Below are 20,148 nucleotides of genomic sequence, written 5' to 3'. Positions count from 1 at the left end.
TTTATATTCACCCACAAAAGTTCATGATAACATGACTAACTTATTTCTGCACAATATTATATCTGGTATCTCTTGAAAGTGCACACAATTAGTGTATAGATTAAATGGTACAATCATTTTGATTGCACACCAAACATGTTATACAAGTGGTGCCATTTTTTCTTTAGTTTGACCCGTTTCACTATAAGTTTTCCTCTTTTTTTATGATGGGACATGTAGTCTTCTGTGGAGGACGACTGGCTGACACTGACTGCAGGTTTTGTCCTTTTATACTATCTTTTGTTTTGTCTGATTTATGTGACTCCAAACTACAGCATTACATTTATATTCACCCACAGAAGTTCATGATAACATTACTAACTTATTTCTGCACAATATTATATCTAGTATCTCTTGAAAGTGCACACAATTAGTGTATAGATTAAATGGTTTAGGGCACGATCATCCGAATAATGTTTTTCCCCATTTGAATTCTCCTTTCTAGGAACACCGTAAATCCCCCCCCCCCCCATATTTGACCCAACATGCCGAGCTTATTCATTAGAACACAGAGAATGCAGGACAGGTAGTGTTTTGTACTGGGGTAAATAAACATTTATTGAACATGTAACTCAATTATTCCCAGATGATGAGATGGCATATTGAGGTGTGGGGGCTTTTCTCTGTAGAAATGGTGTGTTTCTCCACACCGACGTACGGATAACAGAAGGTCCTGCTTCGTTCACGTGGCACGAGTCCATGAGGACAAACAAAATGAAAAGCAACCGCTGTGCTGAAATGGAATCCAACATCCAGCTACTTTGTGATGTGTACTGAAAAAGACATGCAACGTCTTCACTTTGCCGTCCTTTTTCGCCCCCTTTAAAACTGAAACTAAATGCAAGCTCCTCTTAAGAAATCAAAGAGCCAACGCCGCTTACACAGGCAGCAGCGGATTTGTACTTTTTTTTCGGGACCATTTTGTCCCACATTCCCCCAACCCCTCATTCTCGCCACGTTTCATAAACCCCCCCCCCCCCCCAGCAGCCTACACAACCTTTTACTTTATATTAATAATACCATCAGGGATGTGATCAAAATGCCTGGCAAAAAAAAAAAAAAAAAAAGCAGGATAATGGGATCTTTAATTAACTACTAAAAAGTATCATAAAAAAAAAATAAAAATCCTGAGAGAATAAAATATATACAGTATATATGCGTCACATCTCTGACAGTATTAGATGAGTGTAGGCTTCCACATCAATCCCTCTTTATGACCGACTCCACAGCGCACTCCGATGGTACTGTGCCTTTTAACAACCTCCTGTGTGTGTTCACTCATAGACATATATACGTATATTATATCTATGGTGTTCACTGAACTCAGTCCTGGAATGTTCCAGAAGGCTTGATCCCTTCTGGAACATTTTAGTCCGTCTCCATTGAACCACTGTGCGTCTCCTTGGACACCATGAGTCTCATCAGTTTCCCATGGAGCTTCTCAATCTTCTTGACGTCCTGGGCCTGGTCCGTCTTGTACTGTAAACACTGCGGGGGACAGAAGACAGTGTGAGGGCAATGGAAGCTACTGTTACATCCAACTAAGGTGACACAATCATTTTGATTGCACACCAAACATAATGTTATATAGACTATAGAAGTGGTGCCATTTGTTTTTATTAGTTTGACCCGTTTCACTATAAGTTTTCCTCTCTTTTTTTTAGCAAGTGAAGCCCTAGATGTTGTTTTCAGCACACATTACAAGTATGTCTGTTTGAATAAGGTTTAACATGGAATTGTATCATATAACAGCATGACTAGTGTTGGTTAAAACATCAGTGAGTGGCTGCTGGCAAAGGGAAATTAACGTAATTAGCTGCCTCTGTGCTTTTCCAGCTAAGTCACATCAAAATGTCATGAATGAACCCAATGACATGTTAATCTTGATACATACAGTGCTGTGATGTGATTGGAGAACCATAATTACAACTATGAGATGGATTGACATGAACTATTAGTTAATCATTAATGTTGCCTAGATAAGGGAGCAAGCGATGTGTGAACATGCTGGCCGGCCAAATCTTTCTCATGATTTCCAGAGAAATCTCTCTACATGTACCAGATGGATTGGCACTAAACGTGGGTACAGATATTGAAGTCATCTTATTGCATCGTAAATCCCCTTCCTTTACTAGAACCATAGTGATGTGATAGTAAAATTGAAACTCATCTATCAAACCAAGGTTTTATTTACCATCATATCTATCTATCTATCTATCCTCACAGAGCTGCCACTGTGTCTGTAGACACACTTGCACTGCTTTGTGACGAGCAGCACTGACATTACAGATCATTGGTATCCTCAGTTTCAACGCCAGTCTTCCTAGCCAAACTAAAACCAAGTGACATACTCAAAAAAAAAAGCTTAGAAGCAGTACTGTTCGTTAGCCAGAAAAGGTTTCAGAGGTCTCCAGTGTAAACATAACCACCACTCATTTGCATGTAACACCAACAGTCCAATTAAAACATTATATCCTCGTGTCACTTACCACGGCGTTGTCGGTCACTTTTATGCACAGGTTGCCGTCGCAGTGTCTGTATTTTAGAACCACTCTGGCCTGCAAACACAACAAGTGAATATTAGAATCGAAAGTTGAGAAGAGGGGAAAAAAATCAGTTGGCACATTAACGTGGCTAACGAGCTAGCAGGCTACCCAGTTAGCATGCTAAATGACATAATAAACAGCGTGTTTTCACCTTCATGGGATCTGTCAGATAGAGTTTTTCTGCTGCGCGGGCGAACTCCTCCCAGGTCTGAAAGTAAGGCATTATTTTGAAATCTAAAGTTACTGTTCTACCAGACAATCTGTTTAGTATCGGCACACCAGCTATGCTAACTTCGGGAACACCACATCAGCGTGAACACAGCCAATCAGGATCAACGAGATGGTGAAGCCACTTCCGGGTTATTGTTTCACAACAATGGCACGGTAAATATAACTTGCAACATCTCTGCTATTTAGTCACATTTAACCATTTCTTTATTAACTCTTTAGAAGAAGAATACTAAAAGCATGACAATACACAAACATCTATGCAGTAAAATAAAGTACATAATAAATAGAAAGAATACAACAATAATAATTAATTAATTAAAATTAAATTAACCGCCAAGCCACTCTTGTTTTGAAACGACCCTCAGCAGCAGAACCGGAAATGTTCCTGAGTTGTATGGTGGGAATTTCTACAGGTCGCCCTCTAGCGGTGGCAAATAAAGCTGACAAAAAAGGAAAAATGATTGGCCTCCAACACGACCAGTCATTAACGCTAGGAATATGAAAGATTTATTTCAGTATTTGAGTATTTCGTAATCAAAATGTTATGTTAAATGTTTTTTTTTTAAATTGTCTGCTTGTCCTAAACAAATATAATTTGATGCATGTTGCTTATCATTGTAAGGCAGAAATAGCCTTCTGCAACAGTGTAGGCTAGTAGTAGCCAACTAGTAAGAGAACAATACCCAAACATAGCCTACAGTAGGCTATATTATAATAAAGAAAAAAAATACAGTATTGTTGGAGGCATGGATAATGGTAGGCCAATCTATTGCTATTTAGGCTACTGGTATTTTCTGTACCAGGCCAGCAATGTTTTATTAACTCATCATATGCTTTCTATGCAAAATTGGATTGCCAGGCAGGAAGCGGCTGAGGTGGCAAGAGTACAGATGGAGCACCTTGCCTCTTTCAACGCCGCCTTCCTCCAGACATTTAGTCAGATGGTGCAGGTGCTGGGTGGACGCCGTGACCCTGTGCCATGATCCAGCCAAAACTCACGTTAAATTTGTATTTTATAAATACAAGTCGTTTGTTTTTTTACTTCGTAAACTATTCACCAGTCTTTTGTAAAGACCACTTTGTTGCACTTTGTTTTAAATTTGTTTTTGCTTGCTGTTATTTTAACTATTTACATTTGTTTTTGCTTGTTTTGCATTTTACACTATTCACTGGTCTTTTGTAAAGACCACTTTGTTGCTTTCCACTTTGTTGCTTTGTTTTTACATTTGACCTGAAAGGTGTCTATGTAAATAAAGCACATTTTCTCTACTATAACAGGATTTTGTTTCTATACATTTCCCATACACATTTGATTGTCACAATGAAGTTCAGTTAACTATTTGCCACAGTTGAGCTCCAGATACTCTTACCCAGAATTATTTATTTTATAAACTCAGTTTAGTTTGGGTAAGGTAAACTTTAACCCCATGGAGAAATTGTGATGGGCATATCATAGTTTTTTTTTTCACAAGAGGGGTTTAAGTTTGTTTTCAATTGCCGTAGTGCCACCATTCATTGCACTTTATTCATCAGCTGAATGGGGAGGTGTACTCACCCACTCTTTGAGAGACTAGACTTTACATTTACTGTTTTTGTATGTATTACAGCCCTGGAAATTCAGGAGTTTTGTTTGTAACATTTAATTTTTTATTGGCTAAGAAATCTTCATCTACAGGTTTTGCCAAATGCTTACATGTTGCAAAATTGTCTCCGTGTGTCTTGAAACCAAACCTAACTATCCCTTTTCAAAACTGTTTTTAGCATCAAGATGATACACACATGCACCATTTGAATTACTCTTTCAAAGCAGCAACAGCACACAGGTGTGCTTTATGCAAAATTGCAAATCAGAGATTTTTTTAGAACTTTGTAATTTAAAAATCAGACTTTTTGAAATATTGATAAACTAAAGCTCATCTAGACACATAACAAAAATGATAATTTTTATTTAAAATAACTCAGATCATTTAAACTCAAAAGGTGTGTTTATCATTGAAATATGTTGCCCATGTTTTGCACGAGTGAGCTTGTTTCGTAAACATGCACATGAATTGCACATAATTATGCGTGTTATTGATGCACACTGTTAGGATTTTTGCACCTTTGGTTTCATTTGTGCCCACTGTTTAATCGAAAAAAATCTAAGCTGGTTCACCTGATTAATACCCAACTGAGAGGAAATGTACTGGTATAACACTACCTACTTGTTACTCTTGTGATTAATAAGTAATAAGTTCATCTCACTCAATTGTGATATACATTGTGTTATACAGCCAGGGCCGCTGCTACGCTTTTGGGTGCCCTAAGCAGAAATTGTCAGTGATGCCCCCCTCCACCCCCCCCAAAAAAAAAAACACCCAGAAGCTCGCGTCCGCAGGGCGCGAGCGAAATTTTTTTGCCCTTGCAAGATCTCTGCGACTGCTTTTTGGCACATTTGCCAACATTTACTAACAGAAAGAACAGCTTAACTTGTGAAAAAACTGCCTTTGCAAAGGAATTGAGTGTTAGGATCATAGACTGATTATGAGATAATGGGCCCCTGGGCTTACACTCTTAAAGGGCCCCCCACTTGTCCCTATCCAGTCAGGTACACTGAATTTTCTACACGGATACATACAATTAATGGCAAAAACATATTAAGGAAGTCAGTGTTTCCCACAGGATTTTGGGGTATTGTTGGAGGGACCCTGTACCTTGTTGGGGGGTGGGTGGAATTTTTTTTTACCTTTTTAAAGTAAAATGCATCAATCTGGTGCACTTTGTGAGGACATTTTAGAGACTAGAGAGATATCAAATCCTGAGATGCAGAAGGAACATTATTTTTCAGATTTTTCTTAAACAGGTAGCACTCTTTACTCTGCAACTGTAAAAACAGTAGATTGGTCTGCAGACCCATGTTCTATGATTGAGGGGCCCATTCAACAGATAAAGGGTGGATATGAACAATTTAGAATTCACACATATAAAGTTTATTTGTGTATGTGTGAGGGGGCCTTCAACTCCCTTAGACAGAGCTACTAATGCTGTTGTTTTTAACTTGCTTTTGTATTTCTCCCCTACTAGTTGAGGGGCCCATGATGATTTCTATCTTGTTACATTTTAATGAGTATTTATATTTAGGCTATTCCTTTTTGGACCCTGTTATTGACATCAGTGACTGAGCTCTTTGACTATGCAACATGAAAAGTTACTATCAGTATCTCTGGCTAAGGGCCCCCCTGAGCCCTTGGGCCCCTGGGCCTGTGCCCGGTGTGCCTGTGCAGTAATCCACCCCTGGATAGGTTACACAATTAAGAAATAACAACGATGGGCCTGTTCATAACTAATTTATATATTTTTTGTAATGTAATGATTATCATGAACTTTAAAAAAAATAAACTATTTTGGGGGGGCCCCGGACCATCTCTTTTTCCTTTTTAATTAAAAAAAAAAAAAAAAAAAAAAATTATAATTTTTTTTTTGTTGGGGTGCCCCCCCCAGGAACTTGGTGCCCTACGCAGTCTGCGTACTCTGCGTATAGGGAGCGGCGGCCCTGTATACAGCATTAACTCATCGCAAATTGTTACAAAATATGAAGAGGCAGAGTTAAAGCAGAAGGTTTTATTTGTGTTCAAAACAATAAAGAAATAAAAGATACATGTGAAAAAACAACTTCAACCTACTTATCTACATGGCCAAAGAAAATCAAATGTTCACGGAATGGTTTGAGGAGCCAGTTCTGTAAAGGATAGGCAGAGTCTCCCAGAGTGTAATGACCAGCATTCACCCCTGCAATGTTCCTGGTGCAGGCTGGAAAAAGTCTTCCACGCTCAACTAAATCTGGTCCGGAGCCAACACCTTGCAGGCAGCATCACAGAACTCTTGCACACATCGACATACTGTTGTTGTGCTCACACCGAAAAGATGACCTATGCTCCTGTCATCATTCGTTGTTGGTGGCCAGCTTCCACAGTGCGATGGCAACTCTTTTTTTCAGGGAAACACACAGTCGATAGTTTGTGTCCTGCTTCTGTAGCGCTGGACGCATCATGTTGCAAAGGTACAGAAATGTTCCTTCTGAAGTTCTGCACCCACTGTGTGTGTGTGTGAATCCTGGAACTGGCTCTGCTGAAAGCCTAAACTGTTGGCCTGCGGCGGCGGCGTCTGTGCAAAAGCTGAATTATCTGAAAGACAAACATAAACAGAATTTAATACACAACTTGATTGACAAATAAAACTGCTTCTTACAAAACTAAAACATTCTTCCATGCCGCCTCTTTTCTTCATAGGAAATGGTCCAGCCTGGGCTAGTGCTGTGAAGTCTGCTGATTACGAGCTGATCTGCCCCAATAAGAGTCCAGTGCCAATCAATGACTTTGTCTCCTGTCACCTGGCTAACGTGCCCGCACATGCCGTGGTGACTCGTCCGGAGATCCGCGATGAAGTGGTCCGTATTCTCCAGGACCAGCAGGTCAGTGACCATTTTGGTTGTTTGCATTTCAAAATATTGCATTGAATTTGATTTGGAGTGTTTAAAAAAAAAATGGTTTCAATCTTTGTTTTTTATAGGCCAAGTTTGGTACTAGTGGAAGCGATCCCTCATTCAACATGTTCCAAGTGTCTCCAGGAGATTCCAACTGGAAGAACCTACAGCCAGTTCTTGGGACCAGAGTATGTCACTGCCATGACTTCACTCAGACAGTGCACTGACTCCACTCCAGGTTTGTACAATAAGATCATGATTAACACTTCAGTCATTGAACTGATTTACCACTCACACACTCTGTATCTGCTCCTCTTTCCCAAGTCATATTTATGTATTTTTCTCTTCAAAACAGATCTGGAGAAATCTTGCACTTTCCATTCCTGCCAGCAAAAATATTAGTGCCATCCAAGGACCATGAGGTGTCTCATTCAACCCTGCAGGACTCCAGCACCTTACCCACACTCGATCCCAAAACTGCATTGTGTATTTTCTTACTGATCTTGTTGGAGACCTGTTTATAGAATTGGCCAGAACAGATACATTTAACCACTGCAACCTACACATCAAGTATTCTGTGACCAATCAAGTTGAAATGTAGCCACTTTCATGCTGTTGTAACACCTTACGTGTGTTATTGGATCAACTATATTTTGTTAACACGTGCCTGACTTTTCTCAAATAAAGCCTTTTGTAAAGCTCTACAATGGTGTTGTTTTTAAAACAGTTTGGTGTTTTGGGCATCAATCTTGAAATCAGGAAAGAGAGAATTGTTTTGTGTGTATATAAAGGGAAAATATTATCAAATTTGCTTCCAGTTGTAAACTCTACTTAGGTATAAAGTAGGCCTACATGGACTTCATAAACAGGCAAATATACATACTGCTGTGTATTGTAATAACAGGTGAAGGAAATAAATTGTCAAAAGATTCTCTCACTCAAGTTTCTTATAACTACCCGCTCTACTCAGTGGAAACGAGGCATTTGATTCTACTAAATAACTTGGAACTTCAGCTGATAAATTAAAATTACATTTTGTAAATGTAATGGTATAAAAAGTTTAACATAGGCTACCCCCTGAAATGTTGTGGAGAATAAAAAAATAATGTATCATAAAATGGAAATGCACAGGTACCTCAAAACATTCTATCAGTAAGGCCTTCAAATGTATGCAGCATTAAAAAAAAATATATAAAAAAATAACCACTGGTCCAGCTGTTTGGAATGGGAGTGGTAATTCCATGGGTGGACGCTAGATGGCAGACTATGTTCATGTATTTTCTATGGGTGGCTCAGATGAGTGGATGAACTAAGAAGGGCAACTTTTTTTCCTTACCAATTTACAGCAAGTTTAGCATGACAGTAAAAGCCTAATTTCCTTCAGTGACATTCATTGGCTCAGCGCGTTAGATGTCACATTAGAGAGCTGGTGTGGAGTGGGAGGCGTGCTGACAAGCTCATTCATCATCAAATGAGTCAGCTGCACCTCAGTCACTCCAGTGTCTGACTGACTTCTTAATTCTCTCATTGCCTCTATTTCGGATTTTTATAATCAACACGTGAAAATAAAGAAATGGGTCCTATAGTTACTCTCCACACATAATCACACATAAACATGCATTATATCTGATTGTTTTGGAACTGACGAACATTGCATTTAGTGCCACACGTTACACATCACTGCTCTGGAAACACTGGTACAAGTGTCTTTTAATAGGGGGTTGCTAGACAACCTTGTATGTTGTTGTTGTTGTTGTCGTCGCTGTTTGTATTGTTTTATGTTCTTTTGTATCTGGACTTAGAGTCTGTAATAAAAATGATCTATCTATCTATCTATCTATCTATCTATATATGGAAAATATAGCAGCATATAATTCATATTATAGGAATCTCTAGTCATGAGCAGAGGTGCTGAAAGGGCCATCCTTTATCATGCTGAAAAACATGAACAACACTTTTATTTTTAGTTTAAAGTCAACCTGACAATCCACACCATGTGCATCATAGCCAAATTGCAACGGAAAATTGCTGGTGTTCCCTTGGTAAAAAATCTCTGTCCCCTTTCCACGGAGGTGAACCTTTCCATCAAAGTGGCATTACATAAAGGCAGAGGAGCTTATCATATGACCTTTGCCTCAACCTTTTTATTTTATTTTTAGAAGACCCTTTCATAATCCTCTTTTAGAACATCAGATAACCAGCAGGATTAGCCGGGTTACTTTTAAACATTATAGTTAGTGCGTATCCACAGCAGCTTAGGGCTTCAGTTATATTATTAATACGCATTGTACACTTATAAGTCAGGAGGCTTCATTTCAAACAGTGGGCCAAACAAGGCCATTGGGGCTTATACCCTGCAGCTAGTTTTCAATAGCAAGGCCAGAGAGGAACCATTTGAGCTATTCCTGTCATTGTCCTAATCAACATTCGTATGATGCTTTTTGCACTGCACTCATATATATATAAATCAACGGTAGAGAATAGTATCCCACTGAGCTAAATTAAGAAATCTTTTTAAATGTTTGGCTGTAAACAGTTGGAGTTGGCCCCGGCTCTGGTAAGCCTCAATTGGTCCCTCTTTGGATAAGTAGTTTATAGACCTGGCCTCACTGGCTGCTGTGACGTTATTGTATGATGATGTATATATAATCAACAGGATGACATAAAGACTCAAACCTGAAGGATGACACTGACTATCAAAGGTCCCCACCTCTCCTGTCTCTCTCTCTCTCTCTCTCTCTCTCTCTCTCTCTCTCTCTCTCTCTCTCTCTCTCTCTCTCTCTCTCTCTCTCTCTCTCTCTCTCACACACACACACACACACACACACACACACACACACACACACACACACACACACACACACACACACACACACACAGCTGGTGACATTGGCCACCTGTTGGCAGAACACCAGCTCCTGTCACCCCATCTGTTGTTTGTTTGTGGCTCTGGTGAATTCAGAATTTTTTTCTTCAGCTTTTGCACTCGCACAAGATCTCCACAATCTGAAGGTGCATTTTAATGTACCAGAGATGGGACATGTTCAACTTATTTGACTACGTTTTCTTTGACACTAAATCATTTCCTCAGTGTCTTGTGCAGTAGTTTGATAGGCCCTTAATTAATTCTATAAAAAAAGCCATACTGTGGGTGAAGCCAATAAAATTCGAGTATACTTTTAATACAGATTGTACAATGTCATCTCCGGCTATATAAACTAGAGTTTATATAGGCCTATAGGGATATAATATTGGCTATAGTTAAGACTCTATGCTGTTGTATTTTTAAATGTATCCGGGGATTACTGTAGTTATTTTTAAAACAGACAATTTAACATGCTTATTTAATATACCCTGAAGGATGACACTGACTGAATATAGCCTATTCAGTCTACTTTGGTCAGCTCAACATCACAGACAAGAGGCCCACAGCAAAAGAGCCAACTCAGTTGTCAGGGGCAACCTGTAGGCAACGTGCTACGTCCCACAAGCTGCGTAAAAAAATGCTGCCTTCGGGTGCCGTGGGAAATTAAAGACCTCCTGAAATATGGAGCGCATATCCTATGAAAGACCTTACCAAAAGTTTCTTTACCCAACATTTGACAGCAGAAGCTACGTTAGCTTAATAGGCTACAAACCCTGTCAAATAAATTACTGTCCCAACCTGGGGCAGTGTGCTATAACCTACGTTCATATGAATGAAATAGGCTACGCCTAGTCTAGAAAGGTTCTCTCAAGCTGTGGGGGCAGTTTGGTAGAGCCTATACATCTACCTTTACCTGTCCAAATAACAGGCTAATAATCTTGCTGTTCAGTAGCCCAATTTGTATTAACTTTTCAATGAGAATATGTAGCGTACACCTTTACAATATTATGCTAAATAAATACTTTTCTTTCGAAGCCTACTAAAAAAAAACACCGGTGTCACATTTTTCCCAATATTACGCATTAATTAGAAAAAAATAGAAACCGTTTTTCATGAAAAAGAGTGTAGGCTATGACTGGGGAACTCCAAAGTAGGGGCTCAGAGAGCGACCCTGAATGCAGCACGTGTTGCAGCCAGCAGGCAGCGGCAGCAGACCGGTACCCGAGCGGCACAGCGCCGCATCACACCGACGCAAGTGCGTCAGGAAAAAGAAAAACTCGAGAAACGCTTCAATTTCACCACTTTCTCCCCAGTGACTCGTCGCTACCAGCGGAGCCTGCGACGCCTTATATCATGTAGGATACGACTGTTCCTTTTTTAGAACCCCAATTTTTCTTTTTTCTTTTCTTTTTTTGTACTTTTTAGTTTTTACCGGACAGCCTGCGAACTGTGAAGCCTCTTGTCTGTCACGCAGTCGGAATCCCATTCATCTGGTCGCCTGCAGTGCAGCCTCGGAGCGAGCGGCGCGGGCAACTTTTGACGGGGAACAAGCCTACAAGTCACCCGACGTCGATACCAATAAGGAGTTTGTGACATATCTGGCCTGGCAACACTTTTCGCCATGAGGTAAGGAGCTAATACTTGTCTTAAATAGTCTAGTTGAGCCGGTAACATGAGAGAAGTGGCTTCTCGACGTGATGAAAGTCGGGAGTTGAAGAAGGGGTACCGCGGCGCGCGCGAGGAAAATTGACATATTAGCTTAAAATGTTGCTTTGATGTATCATTGCCTACACAGAAACACTGTCTCTAAACATGCTCCTACCGCAGCTTGTATATGCTACTGAAGGAGGACTAGTGTGTCGATATGTCTGTGTTTTAAAGCCTCACTGGAGGAGGAATAGCTTAGGAGACTGTCCGCTTAGTTGCACCGACAGGCTCGTTCAACGTTAAACACTCAAATGCTGCTGTATTTGTGGACATGCATGGGCTATTGGGCTTTGGAATGGCGCTCGCTCGTGTCTCCTGCTACACCGCACTAGAGGGATTATCTTTCAGCACTGCTGCCTGCTGATGAGCGCAGCGTTCATTTGATGCCACATTGGGGATATTGTTGCTCGGCTCGCGCACCTCTGGCCAACACACACACACACACACACACACACACACACACACACACACACACACACACACACACACACACACACACACACACACACACACACACACACACACACACACACACACACACACACACACACACACACACACACACACACACATGAAGACACATCATTGTGACACCCATGGGCACACTGGACCAGATGTTCATTGTGAGGCCATGCTGTGTGTGGCTGTTGTGTAACATAAATTGAGTCTTTTCTCCCCCGCTATGATGTGCATGAGGTTGGCTGTCATTTAAAGGGCAACGATGACCTCAAGCTGAGTTAAGGCTACTTAAAGGTGGAGTCAGTGATTCTTGAGAACGCTCTATAGTTGTCAGATTCCCTTTGGTCAACATTGGTTAATATCACCTCACATTCTGCAACCTTGCTGTGTGTGTGCGTTGAAAACAAAACCCAGTGTTAATACACAGCTTTATAAAAAAAGGTTGTGTAAATGCCTGTTTACATAGCCTAGGCTGTGTATTGACACTTGATTTTCTTTCAGCGCACACACACAGTAGCCTCAGTGTAGTGGATCTTTAGGTGATATTCTCAGATTTTGACAACAAGCGTCCTCCAGAATTGCTGACACCACCTTTTTAAAGACAGAAAGTTGTGTGGCCAGTAGTGGAGCAGAACATGCTGTAATTATTAGTTGTATGGTCTGTTCTGTTTGGAGTCAGTTGCCTTTATAGATGCTTACTCTCTTGGTGGAGTTGTTAAAATGCCTCCGGGAAGCTCACAGCGTATTGTTTCCACCTCAGGGTCAAGGTCTAGGGGGGGGGATCATCATCTGACTCATCCAGGACAAACATGCAACGAAAAGCTGCCAGAGTGGTCATCATTTTGAGCTGTTTTGTGTTAGTTCCTCCCCTCTTGCGGACATGTCCTCAAAAGCAGGGTTGCTGAGGCTACAAAAATAAGGCAAAAAAAAAAGTGTTGGTTTTACTTGATTCCGGTCGACACAGCAGTTTTTTGTTCAGATGTCTCCCTGTGTGCCACTGACTGATGTTCAGCTCAAATGTCATAACAGCTTCTATGTTAGTGTCGTGTGTGTGACCTTGATTATTATTTTTTTCACCCATGATCTAACGTTGTGTGTTGAGGAGAGAGAGAGAGACGCAGCGGGGATGGGGCCGGCCCCCTTTAAGAAAGCCCCTAATTGATTCCAGCTGTTGGAATCTATCGGTAGGCCAAGCTGTGGTTAACAATAGCTTGGCTTGTTTCAAAGATTTGCATGTTGCGTCCATGTCCCTAAATGGAAAACGTTAACTTTTTTATCCACCCTTTTCCTCATACTGTTTAACAACTTTCTCATCTGTCGTTTGTACCATCTTCTCCTTTGTTGTGGAGCCTATCTTCCTATCTCTTCTGTAACTAAGCAGGATGGGTGGAAACGTAGCATCACCAAACCGCTGACTGCAGAAAGAACACAAACAAAGACACGCTTACTGTACTGTAGCTTCAAACTTCAAGTTGGTTTCCTTGCTGTCATTCAAAGGGAGATTGGGGTGTCAGTGGGGTGGGGTGTGTGCGTGCGTGTGTGTGTGTGTGTGTGTGTGTGTGTGTGTGTGTGTGTGTGTGTGTGTGTGTGTGTGTGTGTGTGTGTGTGTGTGTGTGTGTGTGTGTGTGTGTGTGTGTGTGTGTGTGTGTGTGTGTGTGTGTGTGTGTGTGTGTGTGTGTGTGTGTGTGTGTGTGTGTGTGTGTGTGTGTGTGTGTGTGTGTGTGTGAGTGGCGGCCCCAGCTGCACACAGCTGACTCATGCAGGACTCTTTCAGCTGTGTGTTACTGTGCCATAAGGCTGTGGACGACCCCAGGTTGGTGGTTACTGGGTACACTCAGCACATGCGGCCGTGGTTCAGCATTAACTTCCCATTTCACCGTCAAACACAAATGCAAACACACACACACACATACACATACAAATACACATACACACACACATACACATACACATACACACACACACACACACACACCCAGTGCAGCTCAAGTCCCCAGTAGTCCATTGACTCCCAGTGCCGGCCGACTGAACAGTGAAAGCTGAGAGAGGTTTGCCATGGATGAACTCGTCATGGTCATCTGGCCGTCGCAGCCCGTCAGCGGTGGATCAAATGTCCCCGCTCTGCTCAGCTGACATGTCAGGACCAGTAGTCCTGTCTGCCCAGCACAGGCTGGAAGTCTGTTACATTCGAGCCGAAAGAGTTGACGCAAAGTTGATTATGCCTATCGTCTCCACAGAACTCTCTGTTTATTTATTATTATTATAATTTTTTTTTAAGATATTTTTTGGGCATTTTTATGCTTTATTGATAGTGTAGAGACAAAGTTGGAAATGGGGCAGAGAGGGGAGTGACATGCAGAGAACGACCGCGGGCTGGAATCTAACCCGGGTCCGCTGCTGGCCGAGGCCCATGGGGGGGACACGCCCTACCAACTGAGCTAAGGGCGCCCCTCAAACTCTCTGTTTATTTCTCAGTATGGCATCAAGAGAAGCTAGCTGTTATTTCAAACAAACTTTTTAGCCTAGCCAGGCGTAGCAGCCCATGGTGTTGAAGGTCAGAGATACCTGTCTGGAGCACATTCCATAAGCATGAGGATGGAGATGAGAATGGCTAAATAACGGTGAGCGGTTGGTTTGTGTCAGGCGCCACATAGCGCTGATGTCATGCTTATCTGAGGCCAGTTTGATAAGCAGCAGCAGCAGCGTCGTCGTCGGGGCTGCGAGGTGTCACGGTAACGAGCCTTGACAACCGCTGAAATGCCTTGTGCAGGTTTCACGCCACACACACATGAATGACATCAGCTGAGCAACTTATCTGACTGTAGTTGACAGCCTAACACACTCAGGAGTTAAAATTGGAACGACACTGTTATGTTATCCACCTTGTCCACATTTTTTATTGAAGCGATTTTTAGAGAATGCTTCTAGTCAAAATCACTTTTTGTCAAAAAATGTAGTGTCCAGAACAAGCTTTTCTCTCTAGAATTGACTGACTCCACCTTTTTAATGATGTCAGCCTGAGACTTAATGGACATGTGAGAATACATTACATCCAGTCAGTTGACTTAAGTGTCTTCTTCAGTTTTATTGAGTCTAAACAGAGATGCAATGAAACAGTCAGAAAAGGAGCTGAGTCATGGTATATAGATGTCTGGTCTCTCCTTTTACAGGGAAGACAAATGTCTGTTACATCTTTGTTACATCATCATAGAGGTATGACTTCATTAAACCAGGGAGCAGAACAACTCTAATTCACATTCAATTTGACCATCCAATATGGTGGTCTTTGTTGAACTCCCAGGGCTTGAGATCTCTTCAATAACACTCCTATGCGTTGTCCTATTGTGCAACTGAATGTAACCTAGCAGTGTAAAGGACTGTGTGAAATCGGTCAGTATTCTCTGAAGGCACCTTGTGTCCGCTTCTCCTCTTTTCTCATACAAAGTGATCATAAGCCAAATCGAGCGGACATAAAAAAAAAAAAAAATGTCCCCCAGACTGTAAAGATGATATTTAATCGTATACCAAAGTCATTACGCAGGCTTAGAAATCTCTTTCGATAGCGCTTTTAATATATTATTGTCCGCCATGAAAAGGGCACAGACTGATCCAAGTTTTCCCCGCGGGTCAGCCTGGTAATCCATGCAGAGCGATTGATGCTTAATATTATTCCCCGGCCGGATACTATAATCTTGAATAATTCATATGATAAAATGTCCAGAAAGAATTATCCGGAAAAGACTAATCAGATGCATTGACCTAATCGTCCCATAAGCTAAACCAATGCAATCTCTTTTATTTCCCTTCATTGTCCCCTTTCTCTTGTGTCCGTCTCTCTGTGCTATTCTTCTGACTGTATCTGAAAGGTGGACGGAGCTATGAAATAATAAGTACATGCACACGGAAACAAATAGCAAGAGAATGAATTTATTTTTGCTCCAGTGGTTTCCCTTTTGATTTTTTTGATTGCATTTGCACCATCTGCTCCTCTCCTCTCCTCTCCTCCCTTTTGCAGCCTCCCTCTCCTCCGTCAATCCTTCCTTAATCTCACTCTTTCATTTCCCCCTGTCTATCTGCTCAAACAAGGGCTGCTTTTTTTCATTTAAATTTTTCCTCCCCCTTTATTCCCAAACTAGTTTCATTCCTCACGTGTCACGTCTTGTGTTTCAGCCGTCTGCTGACCGGCCGTTGTCAGAAGGTAAAAGTCAAACCAAGGAGGAAAGTAATCACAGCTTGTTTGAGACACACACACCACACACCACAGAACACACACACACACACACACACACACACACACACAGACACACAGTTCTCCCAGGATTATTGCTGATTCACTAGAGTGAAAGACGTGACTTTGAATTCCGAGTGTAGCCACTGGCAGCCAGTCACAGATTACCACTGTGTTTAAGGGAAGACACAGCAGGCAAAAAACATAGTTATTTTCAACCACTCGTCAATTTTAAGATTTTTCTCTATTTTACTTATATCACATGTCCTCTTTCATAGTAGTATGAATAAATCATTTCCAAAATGTACTGGTGTTATTTTACTAAACCATGTTTGTTTGCTGGATTGCGTCTGAATATTTTTCCTATACAACAATCTTAAACGGACTTGACTCAACTCAACACTAGTGTTTTTCAATACTCTGAAGCAAAAATCTCAACTTCTAAAGCATTTACATCAACTTAACTTTCCATAATCATTCTTAGCACTATTCCGAATAGTATAACATAAGGATTTGTTCATATGTTGTTAATTGTTTGATTTATGATACATTTTAACCATCACCCTTTATGGTAGAGAAAGAAGGAAAGACCAGCTAAAGTCATGTGCTGTACAGTTACTGCTTTTAACCCGAGCACACATTCTCACTCTGTGCAGCTGAAGGTTAAGTGCCTTGCTCAAGTGTGTCTCACCAATATCTACTAATGGGGAATCGCTCACTCACTTTGAAACACTTAGACTCCTTGTTGACCTGCGGTTCAAACCAGCAACCTCTGTCTCTAATCTGTACAGTAGTATACTACCACCGTGTGTGTGTGTGTGTGTGTGTGTGTGTGTGTGTGTGTGTGTGTGTGTGTGTGTGTGTGTGTGTGTGTGTGTGTGTGTGTGTGTGTGTGTGTGTGTGTGTGTGTGTGTGTGTGTGTGTGTGTGTGTGTGTGTGTGTGTGTGTGTCTGTGTGTGTGTGTCTGTGTGTCTGTGTGTCTGTGGTTGTCTGTGTCTGTGCTTGATGTTTAACTCTGCCCTTTTCCCTTGTCTTTTTATGATGAGTCACTCCATAGACACTCAGGTTAATAAACTCTCTTTCATGTTTTTTTTTCTGCCTTTTCCGATGTGTCATTTTGTTCCAGTTGGCAAATAATGCCCTTTGCAATCCAATGACAGATGGACTCTCTGTTCAGCTTTGCACTGGGCTCAACATAAATAAAGTCAGTCGCACAGAGAGCACCATGCCACTGTCCCCTGTCTGTAGCTTGTCATAGTGCTAATAAGTAAGGACTCTGACTGCTCCTCTTCAACACACATTTTGACCTACAGTTTAAACATTGTACACTGCATAGTGTGGCAGTACATCGTCAAAAGCTTGTAACTGGTACAGAAACGACCACAAAGAAAGTGGCATAAATGTGGATCAATGATGTCATGGCCAACGCTGCTTTTTGCTTGATATGGTCTGTATTGGCACCACTATAAATCCAGTATTATTTATTTTATCAGAAGCCTTCACAAACCTGTGTTTTTTTACACAATTATTGCTTGTTTTTTCCCAGAAATCTTATTGAAACACGGGGGAACTTTTGCCCTGAGCTTGTGTTCTCTTCTGATCCTGACTGTGAACAGTAAACATCTGCTGCTTGTTAATAATTAAGCCTCCAATGTTTTAATCAATATAAAGAGGACAGGATGCCATCCAATCAATACTGTTGAACATTCATTTCTACATGAGGGCCTAATGATGCAGCAGACAGATTGTTTTCCTCTGCTGGTTAAAGAAACTACAGCATGCATTTAATTGAGTGATTTTATTAGCTTTTGCCTTAAAGCTGGGGTGGAGGTTTTGGGGAGAAAATGGCAGTTGGGATAGAGATTCGAATTCAAATACCTCAACCGCTCCACTTGTCCCCTATGGTCCCTCCCTGACACGCTCTACACCAACAAAGTCGTGCCAAAGTGAATGGACAGTCCCAACAGCCAATAAAAACAGAGAATCGGAGCCTCGCTCTGATTGGTCAAAGTTTACAGCTCATGTTAACTTTGACCAATCAGAAATCATATACCCCAGCTTTAAGTGAGACCTTATAACGTAGACCATACATTGAACTGTGTATTTCAAACTCTTATGTCTTGTGTGACACTGTAAAAAGTTTTACATGTGTTTCTAGCAAATGACTAAAAATGTCCAGAAATATGTGACAGGAACTCAGAAAATGTTTCGGTCAACAGTTGCAGTGTTGTACAGACCTGGGAGAAGGCAGACTTTCTCTTATTCTGGTGTCACTTCCCATGCAGGATCACAACGGGGAGGTGTGAAACCAGATTAGCAGCAACGTCTCACTGGCGCTTCTGTTCCACTTCTCTCACACAAGCTCACACCCACCTGTTGAGGCTGCACCCACACTCGCTCATATTTTCACCATCGCTAAAAATGTCACTGTAGCGTGTTAGCGGTATTGATTGTAGCTGAAATAAATGAATAAAGACAAAAGTAACTCAACTGCAGTGCAATCACTTTTTATTAAGTGAAAGAATTGTCAACTTTTTACGGCTTCCTAATTGTAGTGTAATGAGGTTCATTTGAAATGGAAGAGTATTACTGTCCACTTGAAGGGGTCACAGACTGTGGGCACTGATAGTAATAGGTATTGGCTAAGGTGTGTGTGTGTGTGTGTGTGTGTGTGTGTGTGTGTGTGTGTGTGAGTGATTGATTGACAGGAGGGCTGTGTGTGTGTAGCTCATGAGGTGTCGTGCTCACCACCCTGTGGGTTTGGTGTGCTCCTGCCACTGACATCGCTATAGCTGTGTATGAGAAGGTGGAATGCTGTGAAGCTACAGTTTGGTGTTTGCACCTGGGGGCAGGGTTAGCTTTGAGACCTATATAGTGTGTGTGTGTGGGTGCGCGTGCAACTGTGTGTGACTAGGTCTAGGTGTACAGATGGCTCTCCGGATGAAGTGTACTGCGGCTGCATTACATACATTTTCGCTTATGCACACACACATGCTCAAACACCAACCCTGCCTGCTAGGAAGTACATTCATACAAGTTATTAGCAAACATGCTAAAAAAAAAAAGATCCATATGCAGCACCATGCATTTTGCTGGTGTGTTTTTGAGCTGTGCAGAGGTGTGTGTGTGTGTGTGTGTGTGAGGTCTTGCCACTGTATTTAGTTCCTCAGTGTGTCTTGGTGTTTGGGACAGTGTGCCAGTCAACAGTGCGTGGCGGTTGGTCATTGGTGCGGCTCTGAGCGGCTACAGGCGCGCGCTGGACGGGCTAACTAACATGATGAACCACGACAGCTCATGAATGTGCATCTCTCTGCTCTGCCCTGTCAACCTCTCCCCCTCTCCCTTCTATCCGCACTAGTCTTTTTTGTTGTTGTTGCTAATATTCATTTTATGCAGTTTCAGCTCTGTTGGTCAGTGTGCAGTGAGGAGACATGGTAGGCTGGCAGAGGACGGAGCACAAATGTGACGCAGAAGCAAATTTATTCCATTTGATTGTGGTTTTTTTATTGGATACATTTAGTTAGTGAGGGGTGAAAACTGTAAAAAACTGTGCTTCAAGATTGGTTTGGTAGCTCAGACATTGTTCTTGTTTGATCCTGACATTGCTCTG

At 41.6% G+C, this 20,148-nt stretch overlaps 1 protein-coding gene across 1 annotated transcript; it reads right to left on the bottom strand.

Moving 5' to 3' along the window:
* Nucleotides 1-1,032: 1,032 nt before the first annotated feature.
* srp9 (signal recognition particle 9) lies at nt 1,033-2,897 on the bottom strand. The gene is made up of 3 exons (XM_080048332.1): nt 2,737-2,897; nt 2,529-2,597; nt 1,033-1,527 (listed from the first exon to the last, which is right to left on the bottom strand). Exons 1-3 carry the CDS (start codon nt 2,806-2,808, stop codon nt 1,408-1,410), a joined length of 261 nt encoding a protein of 86 aa, XP_079904458.1. The 5' UTR covers nt 2,809-2,897; the 3' UTR covers nt 1,033-1,407.
* Nucleotides 2,898-20,148: the final 17,251 nt, after the last annotated feature.

This window comes from Ammodytes marinus (assembly GCF_949987685.1).
Source record: "Ammodytes marinus genome assembly, chromosome: 19".
NCBI classification, from domain to species: Eukaryota; Metazoa; Chordata; class Actinopteri; order Uranoscopiformes; family Ammodytidae; genus Ammodytes; species Ammodytes marinus.
Note: the sequence above shows the minus strand (reverse complement) of the source record. Positions and strands in the feature narration are given on the sequence as shown.